At 40.1% G+C, this 14,742-nt stretch overlaps 1 protein-coding gene across 5 annotated transcripts in view; it reads left to right on the top strand.

Moving 5' to 3' along the window:
- The first annotated feature begins 4,901 nt into the window (after window positions 1-4,901).
- LOC119745990 (tyrosine-protein phosphatase non-receptor type 1-like) overlaps window positions 4,902-14,742 on the top strand; it is a 49,285-nt gene continuing 39,444 nt past the window's right edge. For all 5 annotated transcript variants that reach the window (XM_038222760.1, XM_038222751.1, XM_038222742.1 and 2 more), the window contains exon 1: window positions 4,902-5,188. In XM_038222760.1, coding sequence (XP_038078688.1) covers window positions 5,123-5,188 — 66 coding nt within the window. In that variant the 5' untranslated portion in view covers window positions 4,902-5,122. The remainder of the gene's footprint in view (window positions 5,189-14,742) is intronic.

The raw sequence follows: 14,742 nt of genomic DNA, 5'->3' as shown, positions 1-14,742 counted from the left end.
ATAACTTTTTGATTTTTTTTATCTCTATTTTTTCAACTTTGGTTAAGTTTGATATTTACAGCCGCTCGGCAGGTCTACGGTAGTATCCAAAACTAAACCAAGGTCTGTGTCATGAATGAATAAATATTTAGCAACTGACTATTGTCCTAATCAAAACGAAGTTTCGTTCGATCACTATGACTATACCGTTATTCATGGCTCTATTTCCAATTGACGTAAGAAACGCCATGCAATAACATACCGGGGAAAATAAGGATGTACATTGTAATATATATATTAGGGGCCATTCAGAATTTTCAATGTTTTAAAATTTCGACTATTTTTCCAAATTGTGGGTGGGTGGGTCAAGCTAAATAATTGAAAATCGAAATTCACTTTTCATGGAAAAAAAGATCCAAGTCTTTTGACTTTTGTTTGTTGTCGAAAAGTTGCAAAGAGACAGCTTTTGCCTCCGCCCAGCACTCAGCAGCAATGGATTTTTTTTCCGAAAGGACACGCAACCCGCACAGGCCCGCCAGTGGGATGTAATGATGTACATGCAAGTGCATGTGCATGTACATGTTCATGTACATGTACATGTACATGTACATGTACATTTTTTGTTTTTTAATACTGCGTAACAAATCAGTTTTTTTATCAAACGAAATTAGGGGAGGGGTGGGTGGGTCAAAATAATTTGGAAATAAAGTCGAAATTTTAAAACATTGAAAATTCTGAATGGCCCCTTAGTAGTATTATTTTTTTTGTTTTTGTTTTTTTTGTTGGGGGGGCGCTATTTTTTGACGTTGGTGGCGCCACTTACACCCCTATTATACTACTCGAAAATAGGCCACATACGTATCACCAAGTTTAAATCTTGGAACTAAAAATAAAATACCCAAAAAATACCAAAAACCTCTCTTTTCAGAAAAAAACTCGACATTTTGAAAATACACGTAGGCTCTTTATACCAACTTTTATAAAAATGTCATACTTCGTGACAATTTGTCAGTGACGATGCAGTAGGCTATTTCGATGATCTCTAAAAAAAAAAAAAAATAGATGCTGCGTTGTTTGAAAAGCGCCACCTACTGTCCGACACTGTCCATAAGTTTTAACAGTGTCCCTATGGCCATACAATAAACTGCCATAGACCCCAATGATAAATGCCCCCACTTCAGAAAGTCAGGAAAAATGCTCACAATTTTTAATACTCTCCATTGAGGTGTTCGAGACACACATGAAAATTAAAGCTTATTTTATCAACTTTCTTTGTCCTTTCAATTGTTGAGTGAGGGTAATCTGATGACTTTTGGGAGAAATTTCCTCCGAATGATTACCCCTTAAAATAGTCCCGAAGCCCATCGCCATTTTGAAAAACGATGCCTACACTCCTTTGCAAACTAGGGCGCTTTTAGGGCCTCAGTTTCATCCAAATTGTACAGAAATACAAGCTCAAGTTCCAGTGCACGGCTTCCACTCATAGTTTGTAGGAACCCTCAAGTTCGTGGACCACAATACGCTCAAATAATGAAGAATTTGAGGGCATGCAAATCCTGATTTGGCCGGCGTAGGCAATTTCGGACCGATTTACTGGCCTCCACCTAGACTGCCTCGCGGTGTAGCCTGAATATCAGACTCCATGAACTATGGACTCATATATTGGTAATATTGCGCATGCACATAAGTGCGATTATTATGTTATTTTAAGGACCATTATGGGAGAGGGACCTTTCACTTGCGAGTGATCAACCAATAAATAGGGGAAAAGAGTCCGATTTTCATTGGAGTCCGATTTTCATAATTATGACACCGGCCAAGCGACTTAGGCCCTATTTACAGGGCGGGGGTACGAGCGAAGCGCTATCATAAAGGATGCACATCGGTATCGTGAACAGCGCCCCTAGTGCAATGTGGTGTCCTGGTGTAGGGTTGTTTTTGTTTACATTTCAATATTGGTATTTTGAGAGTTAAGGATGAAAACTTGCTCTTCACATTATTTTGCACGAAAATAATGTCTGATCACAGGCCGATGAAGGATTGAAAAGTGAACGCAATACAGGCCTGATTTAAACTGTTTTTAAAAAATCTGTCAAAACATTTATCGTTTCCTTTTTAAAAAATGTCCGCACAATGCTAAAGTAGTAGTGGCGGAGTTGAGAATCCGTATCTGTCCCTGTCCAAAATACAAAGAATAGAAGTCAGGCGCGGATCCAGAGCAGGGGTCGAACCCCCCCCCCCCCCCCAATCCCGTCCCGCCAATCCCGCTCTGACACACACAGAATAATGTATAGGCTATACAATTATGAAAAATGATAAGATCGGATATAAACATCTAACGGGCCTGACCCCCCCCCCCCCAGTCCGCCAAAATTTCGAGATCCGCCCCTAATACCTGTTTCAGGCTACATAATAATAGTGTTCATTGTCGCGTAACGACAAGACATGTTTAGCACACGGCCTACGACTAATGAGGCTGCCGTATACAATTTTCCAAACAAAACAGTTGATTCATTATTGCCCGAAATATCGACTTCGATTCTGTTCGCCCATGGAACCAAAACAGATGCACACAGCAATGCTCCGGGTTTCTCCGCCCATTATTAAGACAAATTGTTTTTGAGGAGAATTCCAAGGAAGCCTGATGGCCGAGTGGTTAGATTCGTCGTCCACGAATCGCGGAGCCCGGTATCGAATCCCGTCGGTGTCTTTTGCTTTTCAACGCACGCGTTCTATTCAGTCATTGTAAGATATTTATAAGTATTTTCATGGAAAAAAAGATCCAAGTCTTTTGACTTTTGTTTGTTGTCGAAAAGTTGCAAAGAGACAGCTTTTGCCTCCGCCCAGCACTCAGCAGCAATGGATTTTTTTTCCGAAAGGACACGCAACCCGCACAGGCCCGCCAGTGGGATGTAATGATGTACATGCAAGTGCATGTACATGTACATGTACATGTACATGTACATGTATTGTTTTTTAATACTGCGTAACAAATCAGTTTTTTTATAAATCGAAATTAGGGGTGGGTGGGTGGGTCAAAATAATTTGGAAATAAAGTCGAAATTTTAAAACATTGAAAATTCTGAATGGCCCCTAAGAGTGTTTTTATTTTAGAGTGTATATGTATACCTTCGAGAGAGGACTATTGAGTACATGCACCCGGAACTGAAAAAAAGGATTTTTTTGCACTTGTATGACTTTGTGGACCTTGGGGGAATCCTTTTCCCCCAGGAGCATATAAAAAGGAGCATATAAAAAGTTAAAGAAGTGTACGTTCTTGTAAGCCATATAAATACCGGCCGGGAAGCTTAAGGGCCCCGCAAATGAACTTAATTAAATGCTCTTCCCAATAATCTACAGGTAGCTCCTATAGCGAAAGCAATTTCTCGAACCGCAACGTTTTCAGGTAAGGTTAATAATAGGGGTTGGGTGAGAACTCTGGACAGGCGGCGGGGAGATCGGACCAAATTATAGCACCCCTTCCCCCCTCCTCCCCCCCCCCCCCCCAGTCGGTCACTGGACCTGAGACATACTGACGTCGCGTTTTTCGCTTGGGGTTCTTGTATCCAGCTCCCGCAGGAAAGAGCATAATGTAAACAATGTGTAACGTTATTATGTCTCAAAAGTTATTTTGGGCTGGAAATGGCATAGGCTGGAATCGTACCCGTATTTCTCCGACAGCGCCCTCATTGCCGCCCCAGCCATTTTGACCATGCATGCGACGTACACTACTTGGGCGTCAGGTCAACTCGCCCCAGCCAACTCGCCCCTTACCAACTCGCCCCTTACCAACTCGCCCGTTGTCAACTCGCCCCTGACCAACTCGCCCCTTACAAACTTGCCCCCTAGCTGACTCACAGTCTCGCCAATCCCCTTCCCTAATTCCCAGGTAGGCGGGGGGGGGGGGGGGGGGGGGGGGGGAGGGGGGGAGGGGGAGGCTGCCTACCTGGCCCCTTGCCAACTCGCACTGTGGATAATATCATCATCAAAGGCTAGCGCAATTTAGTGCTTCATCCAGTTTTTGTGCACTTTGAGTATTAACATGTAGGTGTTGTTGTGACGGGATGCAGCAGTGGCGCACGTGGGGGGGGGGGGGGGGTGTTCAAGAGGTTGTCAATTTTTTTCTAGTCCCACGATTTTACCTTGGTGATATGTATGTGGCCTATAGTATAATAGGGGTGTAAATGGCGTCACTAACTTCAAAATAGTCCGCCCCCGAAAAAAAGAGACTCCAATTTTTTTTGTGGGGCCCAAAAATTGTGGGCAACAATTTTTGAACAAAAAAGTAGCCCCCCCCCCCCCACCAAATCCTGGGTGCGCCACTGGGATGCTGCCATGCTGGCTGTGCTTATGATAACTCTCAGCTAGGGGTCAGCAGCAGATCTTATATGTTCAGAGGGAATAATGGTCGATCATGTACGTGCTTCTTCTGTCCGGCATGGTACGGTTAATATATTTTTTTCATTTTTTTTTTTTACGCATGCGGGACATTCCACATGCGTCTGCTAATTGACTCCAATTAAAATACATGATAACATTCTAAGTTGAGAATTAAGGCTCCCGGCCGCAACATACACAATGATAAGCAACAGTAAGAGTGAAATTTAACAGGCAACAAAGTATGCTTTGTGATGAAAATGAATGACAAAATAAAGCCTTTTTGAAACTGCTTTTTTCAACTCGATTTTTACGTCAGGACACTTATAACCACTGTTTAAAAATTACGAAATGTGCGTGGGTACTTCAATGCTACTACCAAGGTTCAAACCAGCGCACACTCTTACATGGGGCAAGTTGGTAAGGGGCGAGTTGGCATGGGGCAAGTTGACATGGGGCAAGTTGGTAAAGGGCCAGTTTGTGAGGGGCGAGTTGGCAAGGGGCGAGTTGGTAAGGGGCGAGTCGGAGCGGTGCGTACGATCCGGGCATATGCAGCTGACGATCCGACCCATCAATCATTAATTTGCCGCATTGTCGACCTGCAGTGCAGCTCGCGCGCGGTACGGTACGCGAATTCAACGTGCTGCTTTCTCCGAATCGAATGGCTGGTTGTATCATCATCCATGTCATCTATCGACCGACTTCAACCTCATAAACCTGACGTTACTTTCTTCGGTGAAGTTGTGCCAACAAAACACCCGACAAAATGTTGAACATTCAAGAAGAATTCGACGAGTGTGAAAGAAAAGGGACATGGAGGATGGAATTTCAGGTTTGTATTTATAAATCTACTTTGTTGGAACTTAGAACTTTTTGGAAGGAGCGTAGCGTGCGCGTGCGTCATGTTCGTGATATGCTTTATTCCTTCATTTCCGACACTTTCTACTGGCCCGGTTCCTGATCGAGTATAGTCGTGTTCAATTCCCTAACGTGGCGCACTTCGAAGCTTACCCAACTTTCCTCGTGTAGTGTTGCCAAACCTCTTTGTTGATAAACCTCAAATTCATGCAGTGAAATACTGGTACTTTTACCTTTTTAATGCTTGCTATTTAACCTCTGTGAACAATTTCGGTTTCATAAAATTTAATCCGAAATGCAAAAAACGGTCGCGTCCGGAAATTGGGCACAAATTGGCGGAGTGTTCCCTAACGTGGCACACTTGAATAAATCTCAGAAAATTCCAAATTAACATTTAAGAATTTCTGTAAACTTGATAAATTCTGATAAATCATTATTATCTTTACTTACAAACCCAGCCAGATGTTTGTCAGAAAATTATTTTCTTATTTTTCGGGGCATTTTCAAAGGGTTCACTTGCACTTGAAAATAAAAACGGAAACTCATGCCAAAATAATTTTTTCTTTTAACTTTGTAACGGGTAAATAAACTCGCGATTTATGAACGGGAGTGTTTAGAACATGATGAAATTTCACTTTCTCTGTGAAATTTCAGTTAAAACTTTTGCTCTAGCTAGGCCTAGGCGCTACAGCCGCGAAAAATCAAAGTGCGCCACGTTAGGGGCCGCGCCACGTTAGGGTACATCAACAATATAGGGAACAAAACCCACTTTTAAATTATTTTATCTAAAACTAGTTGGCAACATTGAGAACATGCAACTTGCAAGTAATGTACATGTATGTCATAGATAAAGGGTAGGGGTTGTGAAGTTTTGAGGGAAATTTGGGGGTAAAAATGACACTTGACAGTGATTCACAACGACATTTTTTGGGTATATTTTAGGCAGTGGATATTTAGCCGGAGACGGCAAACCTTTAGTAAACGTTAGCTTGCCGGATATGCACTGAACATGCGCAGTTACTGTTTTTTGTACTTGGACATTTTCCGGTGACAAATTTTAGTCTGGCTCCATGCCAACATTATTGTTGTAACTTCGCATTCACAAGATGGGAATCAGACCATTTTACAATTTTGGACTTTATCTTCCTTTAAAAAAAATCCTCCAGAGCCACAAATCTGTAAAAGAAAATGTAATAGGCCTACTCTGCAATAAAATGTTTGAGACATGTTAAAATAATAAAAGAAGAATATTCTTATTTTTTGGGGAATGGGAAAAAAAACCTTAAAAATTACGCTAGCTGCCGGGATTGAACCCGGATCTTCCCGCTCATGAAATGCGGTTTATCCAGGTGCTACACAACCGTTGGTGGTAATTTAATATATCTTATAAATCGGCCCTATCTTAGAGAGTACAGCGCCCTCAGTTGATAGGGATTGCTGCCGGCAATATATCCACTATCTATATGTTAATTTTTTATATTTTTTTGAAAAGTATATTTTGGGGTTGGGTTTCTCCAGCTAGCACATAAATAACTGATAATAATCATAATTTATAATGTAAATGTGCAACGCCATGTTTTCTTTAATTACATAGTCAACGCAAAGACTAATAACATAAAATATATTGTGGGTATTCTCCTTGCAGATGCCCAACAGTTGAAAAAGAAACACTGAAATCCATGGATTCTTGGACAAGTTTGCCCTATGGTGTTCTGGTATACACCGAAAAAGCAGTGTCTGTAAAAAGCAAATCTAAAATGTGTAAAGGCAGTGTAAGGGCAGTTTTATCAGTTGTAAAAAGAAAATCCCGTAAACACCCGGAGAGTATTTCCTCTTGTCTCATATATGATGTAAGAGAATCCTCAGTGTGCATGGCAAGGATCATCCGACATTGGTTCATACTTCACGTGAAAGTAAAAGCATAATGACGTCAATAACTGTAGTTTGTTTCATTTCGACATTTGCCATGACTCTTACAAAACTCCAGACTTTGAAGTATTAACTGGTCGTAATGCAGTTTAAGTTAACCAAGTTGCTTGTTATCTACAATATCTGACTGTCCAACTATCTGTCCATTTGTTGTGGTGAAAGCTTTTCCTGGAAGGCATTTTGTGTAATCCTTTGCACAGGACAGTGTGGTGGCCTGCATCCTCTACCTCTGATTGCGCATGTGTTTTCATTCCATGGATTTGTCCTTTCACTTCCTTTGTTTGTGTGGTTTTGTATTGTTTGGGACACATTGTGCATAATATGAATTACAAAAGGGGTTTCTTAAATATGAAATTTAAAAAATAAACATTGACAATCATGTGTATGTAGAATCCTGCAAAGCACTGTAGATTAAAGGTACAATGTAGACAGTGAAAAACAAAATAATACAGTGCTCTCACCAGAAGTGGAGCCGAGCATTTGGTGCGATGCGCCTTCGTCAGGGCAGTTATACTATAGGCAGTTATGTACATGGGAATGTGTAATGCATACAATTGTGATAATAACATCCTTTTTTTCAAATGGCAGTCAAATATTACAATACTCCATACATGTCCATAATGTAAACAAATGGTTGTTTGTCATTGAGGCTAAACAGAGGAAGCTGAATGTTCAAATGCTGTTCAAGCAGGAAGAGGGGTGGTTGGGTTTAATCCTTCAGAGATGTACAATACATTGTACGTACCAGTACATGTACGGTACATGCATACAATGTACATGGTGGTTGAATGGTTCAGGCATCAGGTAACAACGCTAATTTAGCCCTAACCCATCAGGTTTTCTTCAGGAACCCTTTGCTAAATGTAGCCTTCGATGCAATTGCAAGGCTGTGTGTGTGTGTGCTGTATCAGCATCTGGGCATTGCTGGCCATGGCTTACCGGGCTGCACGTCCACACAAACGGCAAACCCCGATCTGTCGTACATGTACAACGAAGCCCACAGTGCATGCACACACGAAGTTCTGCCCATTGGGAGCCACAGCCGGTGTTGGGGGGGGGGGGGGGGGATCTCACGTCCCCATAAAAAATTGCGCCTCCAGTCGCGCCCCCCCCCCCCACTAAAAATTTGGCATCAGGAAAAGCACAGCATTATGACTTTATGAGTTACCATGATTAGCTGAAAGAACATAAAGTCCCCTTTTCCCGTGATTATGTGCATATTTTTCACGAAAACTCTGTTTTTTGGTGAGTGGCCGTTTATTTTTTACGTCCCTTGGAAAGCAAATATTTTTGTCTAATTTTTGGGCGCCCTCCATTGTAACCTCAAGCCCCTGCCCCCCATGCCTCCCCCCCTCCTGCGCCCCCTTCCCACACCCCTCCCCCCAGGATGAAAATCCTGGCTACGCCGCTGATGCATGCTTGCATGCATTGGGCATACATGCAACATTCATGTTGTGTCCAGAAGTTGGAAAAAAAATATTAAAACGTCACGACAGCCAAATTTCTGACAATAAGCATTGTGTACCATTGATAAATAAAAGTTCAAAAGTGTCCCAATAAATGCCCAGGACTTTTTATGGCCATCTACATTTGACATTAATCAATTGAGTATGCATTCAATAACACGCACCTGCACCATTTCCAAGAAGGATTGACTTTCCATTACCTGAATAATCTTGGAAATGGTAAAGAGTTCAGAAGATTAACGCGCATGCATTGTACAATCTACTGTGCTGCGTACTTGGTGACATTTACCTAAAGTAGTTTGAACCACGGTGTTATACGCTGTAATTGAATTGTAGAGAAAGACTCGACATTTCTTTTCTCTTTGGTTGAATAGAAAAAGAAACATTGGTTGGAAAGGTGCCAGTGGAAAAGTGCCCACTCAAAAGAAAATTTAAACAAAGCTAAGGCTAGGGAAAAAACTGTTTGCTAATAATTGCATGTACGCTGAAAAATCATTTCTTTTTTTTTTTTGCTCTAAATTTTTATACAAGTAGCAAGAAAAGTAGGATGAGATAATGGTCAATTAATTAAATGGGCAATTCCACGGTTACTCACGTTACATTTTGATGTACTTTTGAGTTTCCTTGGGCTGTAATTACCTTACTGAAAAGGTTTTATAACTGTTATCCCCATGGTAGATAGAGTAGACCTAGACCTACCTAAGCACCAAAGATGACATCCAAAAAATTTGTTATTTATGATAAACAAGATGCACAAAATCGGTTACTCACGTTACGAAAACGTGAGTAACCGATTTTGTGCGTCTTGTTTATCATGCGTAACACACTTTTTTGGATGGCATCTATCTTTGGTGCTTGGGTAGGTCTAGGTCTACTCTATCTACCATGGGGATAACAGTTATTAAACCTTTTCAGTAAGGTAATTACAGCCCAAGGAAACTCAAAAGTACATCAAAAATGTAACGTGAGTAACCGTGGAATTGCCCAAATGCATTTTTTTTTGTGCATGCATTCGTAACAGTTAGCATGTGAATGTTCATTCTGCATTTGCTGCACTGCTTAGGCTTTGCTGCTTGGTGCGGCAAGACCGCACTGCCGACCAACTTAAAAATAAAAAAAAAAAATGAAAATGAAAATTAAAAAAAAGTGCAGGCGAACGGTGTGATTGTGCACAGTTTATTGGAGTTACATGTACAAATATAAGAACTGTTTCAGATTAGGCCTGCCAAGTAGAAGATTATTTTCTACTTGAGTACTCGCAGAGAAATTACTCACGAGTAGTCAGGTACTCACGAGCAGTTTACTAACTTCCCATAAAAACGGCATTTATAAACATTACTAAGAAGGAAGTTACCGTGGATAAACAGCGTGCAATACACACCACATTCTTCAGCACTGAGACATCCTTACTGTGCAAAATGTCGGCTCATTTTACTTCAAAATTTATTTGTCGAGAGTGCTAGTGGAATCCCAAGGAAACAGATGGAGGTTGCGGGGGACGTATTAAAGCTATAGCCCATCATTTGCAGCCGTCCGGAAAAGTAACTGGCATATTATTGTTGAAAAACATACTTGGTTGAAAGATAGTAAGTGGACTAAACTCCCTGTGAAATTAATCTTTCTGGCAAGCTATCATTTTGAAGTAATCAGCGAAAGAAGGCCTTTCCAATGGTGGTCTTAAGACGCACCGTAGGAAAATTTAAATTAGTAGTTAGTTTTGTTATTCGGCGCACCACGCGCAAGCATTGGCACGACGCACAGGCGCACGCGGTTGCTATAATTCGTCGGATCAGTGCGCAACATCGCGTATACCGGTAGCTGAAATTCAAAACAATTCAAAGCATGATTCAGCAACTTTTGATTTGAAACTGAGATCCTAGAATGCTGTTTTTCTCGGAATATACAGCTGAAGCTGAGCTGAAACTTCATCAGGTTAGTTGTTCAGTATCCTTCATTAGATTTTGAACACCTTTGTTGCTTCAAAAGAACAAAATGCACAAATTACAAATGATGGACTATATCTTTAAGACAAGAGACAAGTTTAGTGCAGAAACTGCAAAGTGGCTACTTTTTTATAAGTCAGCACTTGTTAAAAAAAAAAAATGCTACTCCCGAGTACCTACATGTACTTCCACTCGTGCCGGGACGAGTACTTGAGTAGTTGAAAAACCATGAAAACTCGTAGAACAACAAGTAGCAAACACTACTCACGAGTACTCTCGATACTGGCCCAGTACTACATGTAGTTCAGATCAGAAAGTTGTCATAAAGGGTCTTAAATGTTGCCTTTGCGGCAACAATAATTTCCTGTTTTCTTTGCAACTCATTAGAACTCGATGTCTTTGTGTCATCATTTCTTGTACATTACAGCTTGAAACCTGACCCTGAAACTGATGAACTCCTTAAAATGACGCACAAGTCTTTATTACAAATCAATCATCAAAGATATTTTGGTTTTTTGTTTTGTGAGGGTAGATATGTATCAATTACCTTGTAATGAGGAAAATCCTGGTTCTTGCAAACTTAATGTGTCAACACAGTGTGTAGAAAATTTCTTATTACTCTGTAAACTGTCACTGTTTACACAATTGGACAGGCACGTGGGTTTGAATGGAAGAACACATTTTCCAAAAATGTACACAGAATTTGAAAGGAAGTTTTGCTCTATGGTCTGACTGTGTACCTTGGACTTGTACAAATAAACAAATTGTAAACCGCAAAATTCCACATTGATTTCATGCAGAACCTTGACATTATTCAAGTGCAGTCATATTTGTTTTTCTTCATGAAATGCGTGTGTTGCAAATGTGGAGATGCTTGCCTCTGCGCAAAGGGCGCAGAATGTAGGGTCTCACAAGCAGTTTTTAAGGGCCATTACGGCCTGAAATCCCTGCAAATAACATGCTTTGGATTGTTCTATACTGTTTTAAAGGTGGGGCCAATTTCATAGAGCTGCTTAAGCACAAAATTTGCTTAAGCAGCAAAAAAACCTTGCTTAATATAATCAGGATACCGGCCAAAATGTCATGCGATGTACATTGCTTGTGACTGGTATTTAGCTGTTGTTTGCTGAGCATAACAATCGCATGGAGTTTTGGTGGTTAACCTGATTATATTAAGCAAACTTTTTTGTGCTAAGTTAAGCAAATTTTGTGCTTAAGCAGCTCTATGAAATTGGCTCCTGGTTGAAAGGAAACAAACCTAATGCCTTACTATTCTCGAGAAAAGAAGGGGAAAAAAGGTTTATATCGTGCGCAACGGACATTTTGTGGCATACCGTACGTATTCGTATTTCAAGTCGTGTCTGTTAAAGCTATAGTCCATCATTTGTAATTTGTGCATTGTGTTCGTTTGAAGCAACAAAAGAGTTCAAAATCTAATGAAGGATACTGAACAACTAACCTGATGAAGTTTCAGCTAAGCTTCAGCTGTACATTCCGAGAAAAACAGCATTCTAAGATCTCAATTTCAAATCAAAAGTTACTGAATCATGTTTTGAATTGCAGCTATACGCGACGTCGCACACTGATCCGACGAATTATAACAACAGCGCGCGCGTGTGCGTCGTTCCAATACTTGTGCGCGCTGCGCTGAATAACAAAACGAACTACTAATTTAAATTTTCCTACGGTGCTTCTTAAGAATAACCGTTGGAAATGCCTTCTTTTGTTGATTACTTCAAAATGACAGCTTCCCAGAAAGAATAATTTCACAGGGAGTTTAGTTCCCTTACTATCTTTCAACCAAGTATGTTTTTCAACAATAATTACGCCAGTTACTTTTCGGATGGCTGCAAATGATGGACTATAGCTTTAAATGTAATATAGTATATGTTTGTGTGTGTGTGATGTACATGTACACACAGCACCAATACACAAATGATGTTTCTTACACGTCTGCAGAAGGCAAAGCACTCTGTGGCTGGATTCACAAATAGCATCAACAACACAATTTTTCAGGGACAAAATTGTGATCCCTGAAAATCGTTCTCGCAAGAATAACACAATAAACGCCCAGTTTTTAAAGGATGTGGACATTTATATTCTATTTTTAAATTCTATTTCCCAATTAATATCATTTTGTTTAAAATGCGTTGTGTAGCCCAATAGGGCACATTCCAGGCAGTAATATCCCTTTAAACATCCCCATTTATAATGCACGTACCGGTATATATCCCTAATGTATGCGACCTTCTGTTTAAAATAACTTATTTTTCCCAGACAAAAAAAAAACATGTTGTAAACAAGCCCCTATATACCGCCTGGATGGCAGAAATAACCAGGCATTCCCCCACATGTAAATCGACTTGCTTGAATAATGAGAATACAGTGTACAGAGTTGTGTGTGCTGTGCATTGGCAGGCCCGTGCCTAGCCTCAGCGCACTGAAGGGCCTTACATGTGTTAATAATAGCAGCCGATTCCTGGAAACCAGCACACAAGGGGCAGCTTTCAATATTGACCCAGGCATGTCTATTGAGACTACACCTGTAGGCATGGCGCTGTCATTATATTATGTGGCCTGTGTGTACATGTACATGTAGAAGTGCGCGGTAGACAAGTAGGCTGTATTCTGGTGATGTGCTCTATTTGGTCGTATGTTGGGGGTTGCAGTTTTTTTTATGGTGGTCCCTGTGCACAGGTCTATTTCTGGGGCCTTATCAATTCTCCTGTTGGAAGCTAGTCGGAAAAAAATAACTATATTTAATGCGTCTAGAACTATAGATCAGTCTGTTGAAATGAAGGTGATTGTGTGACTGCATGTACTGCACATGTACATGTACATTTACATGGACGTGTATGTTATTCTTTATCATTAAAACTGACAAGTTGTGAAAAGTAATTTATAAATTTTACTTCATCTATTTAATATATAAAAAATGTATCAATAGGGCCCAAGTAATTTTGTACACAATGATTGTTTTGCTTCATAAACATAAACATTTTTTTTCATAAGTAATTTGGTGTTATACGCACTGAGTGGTGATACCAAAATGTTGCATTCAAAATGGTACTGTAGTGTAATGTACATACACTCATGGGTATGTTTTTGTTGACATGTTACACCTGTGAACACATTCATGTACATTATTATTATTATTGGTTTATTAAAACTCCTGTGTCGTGGCCCGAAGGCCAAATTGTACATGATTTACAGATAATAAAAATAATTAACAATTTACATTAAGTACAGGATTTAAAATACAAAAAAGTTACATTATTAAGAAGTTTAATATACACAATGTACTCGCAAAAAAACCCGTAAAAATTGCATTAAAAGGAAAATTATTACAATAAAGCCACTGGTCAGGGATTCAGGAGGAGAAAATGTATAAAAACGCATCTATAGAACAAGCCAACAAGGGATAACACATTTTGAAACCAAAAGATGAACAAATATTATGAACCACGCACTATGTTCATGACTTGTTAAGAGATAGCAGTTTACAATTTTAGGAAGTGTGAAGTACATTTAATACACATTTGAAGTAGACTTTCGTAACATGCAGATCCATTGAAAGTGAAATTCCTCCCAAACAGGAACTTACGTCTATTATGCAATTGACAAAAAAAAACATTCAACTGCTATTAATTAAAGGGAATGTACAACATTTGCTTTTGCTGCAATTTTCAGAAATAAATGGATTTGGAGGATTAGTATGTTATAGCAAATATTGTTAAACTGACTTGTTTCACATTTTAGGCTTGTCGATGCTGGAAAACCAAGAAAACCTATCATGTTCTTGTAGTCTGGTTCCCTGACCCCACTTAAAATGAAACGGAGCAATTTATGGACTTTTGGGAATTGTAAGGTCAGAGAATCAGTCTAGCAGGCTTGTACCCCTTCACAGGTGTGTAATCAATTGCAAAAAAAACGTGGAATAACTAATTATGAAAAAGTGGGAGCAGTTTTTGAAAAGAACCCAGTTTTCTCCAACGCTGGTCGGCCGACCAGCGTTGGAAAAAAATACCAGAGGTCAGAGAATCAGTCTAGCAGGCTTGTACCCCTTCACAGGTGTGTAATCAATTGCAAAAAAAACGTGGAATAACTAATTATGAAAAAGTGGGAGCAGTTTTTGAAAAAAAGCCATTTTTCTCCAACGCTGGTCGGCCGACCAGCGTTGGAAAAATACC

The sequence above is a fragment of the Patiria miniata genome, unplaced genomic scaffold (assembly GCF_015706575.1).
Source record: "Patiria miniata isolate m_02_andy unplaced genomic scaffold, ASM1570657v1 HiC_scaffold_12, whole genome shotgun sequence".
NCBI classification, from domain to species: domain Eukaryota; kingdom Metazoa; phylum Echinodermata; class Asteroidea; order Valvatida; family Asterinidae; genus Patiria; species Patiria miniata.
The sequence above is the reverse complement of the archived record's forward strand: the minus strand, read 5'-3'. Positions and strand labels throughout refer to the sequence as shown.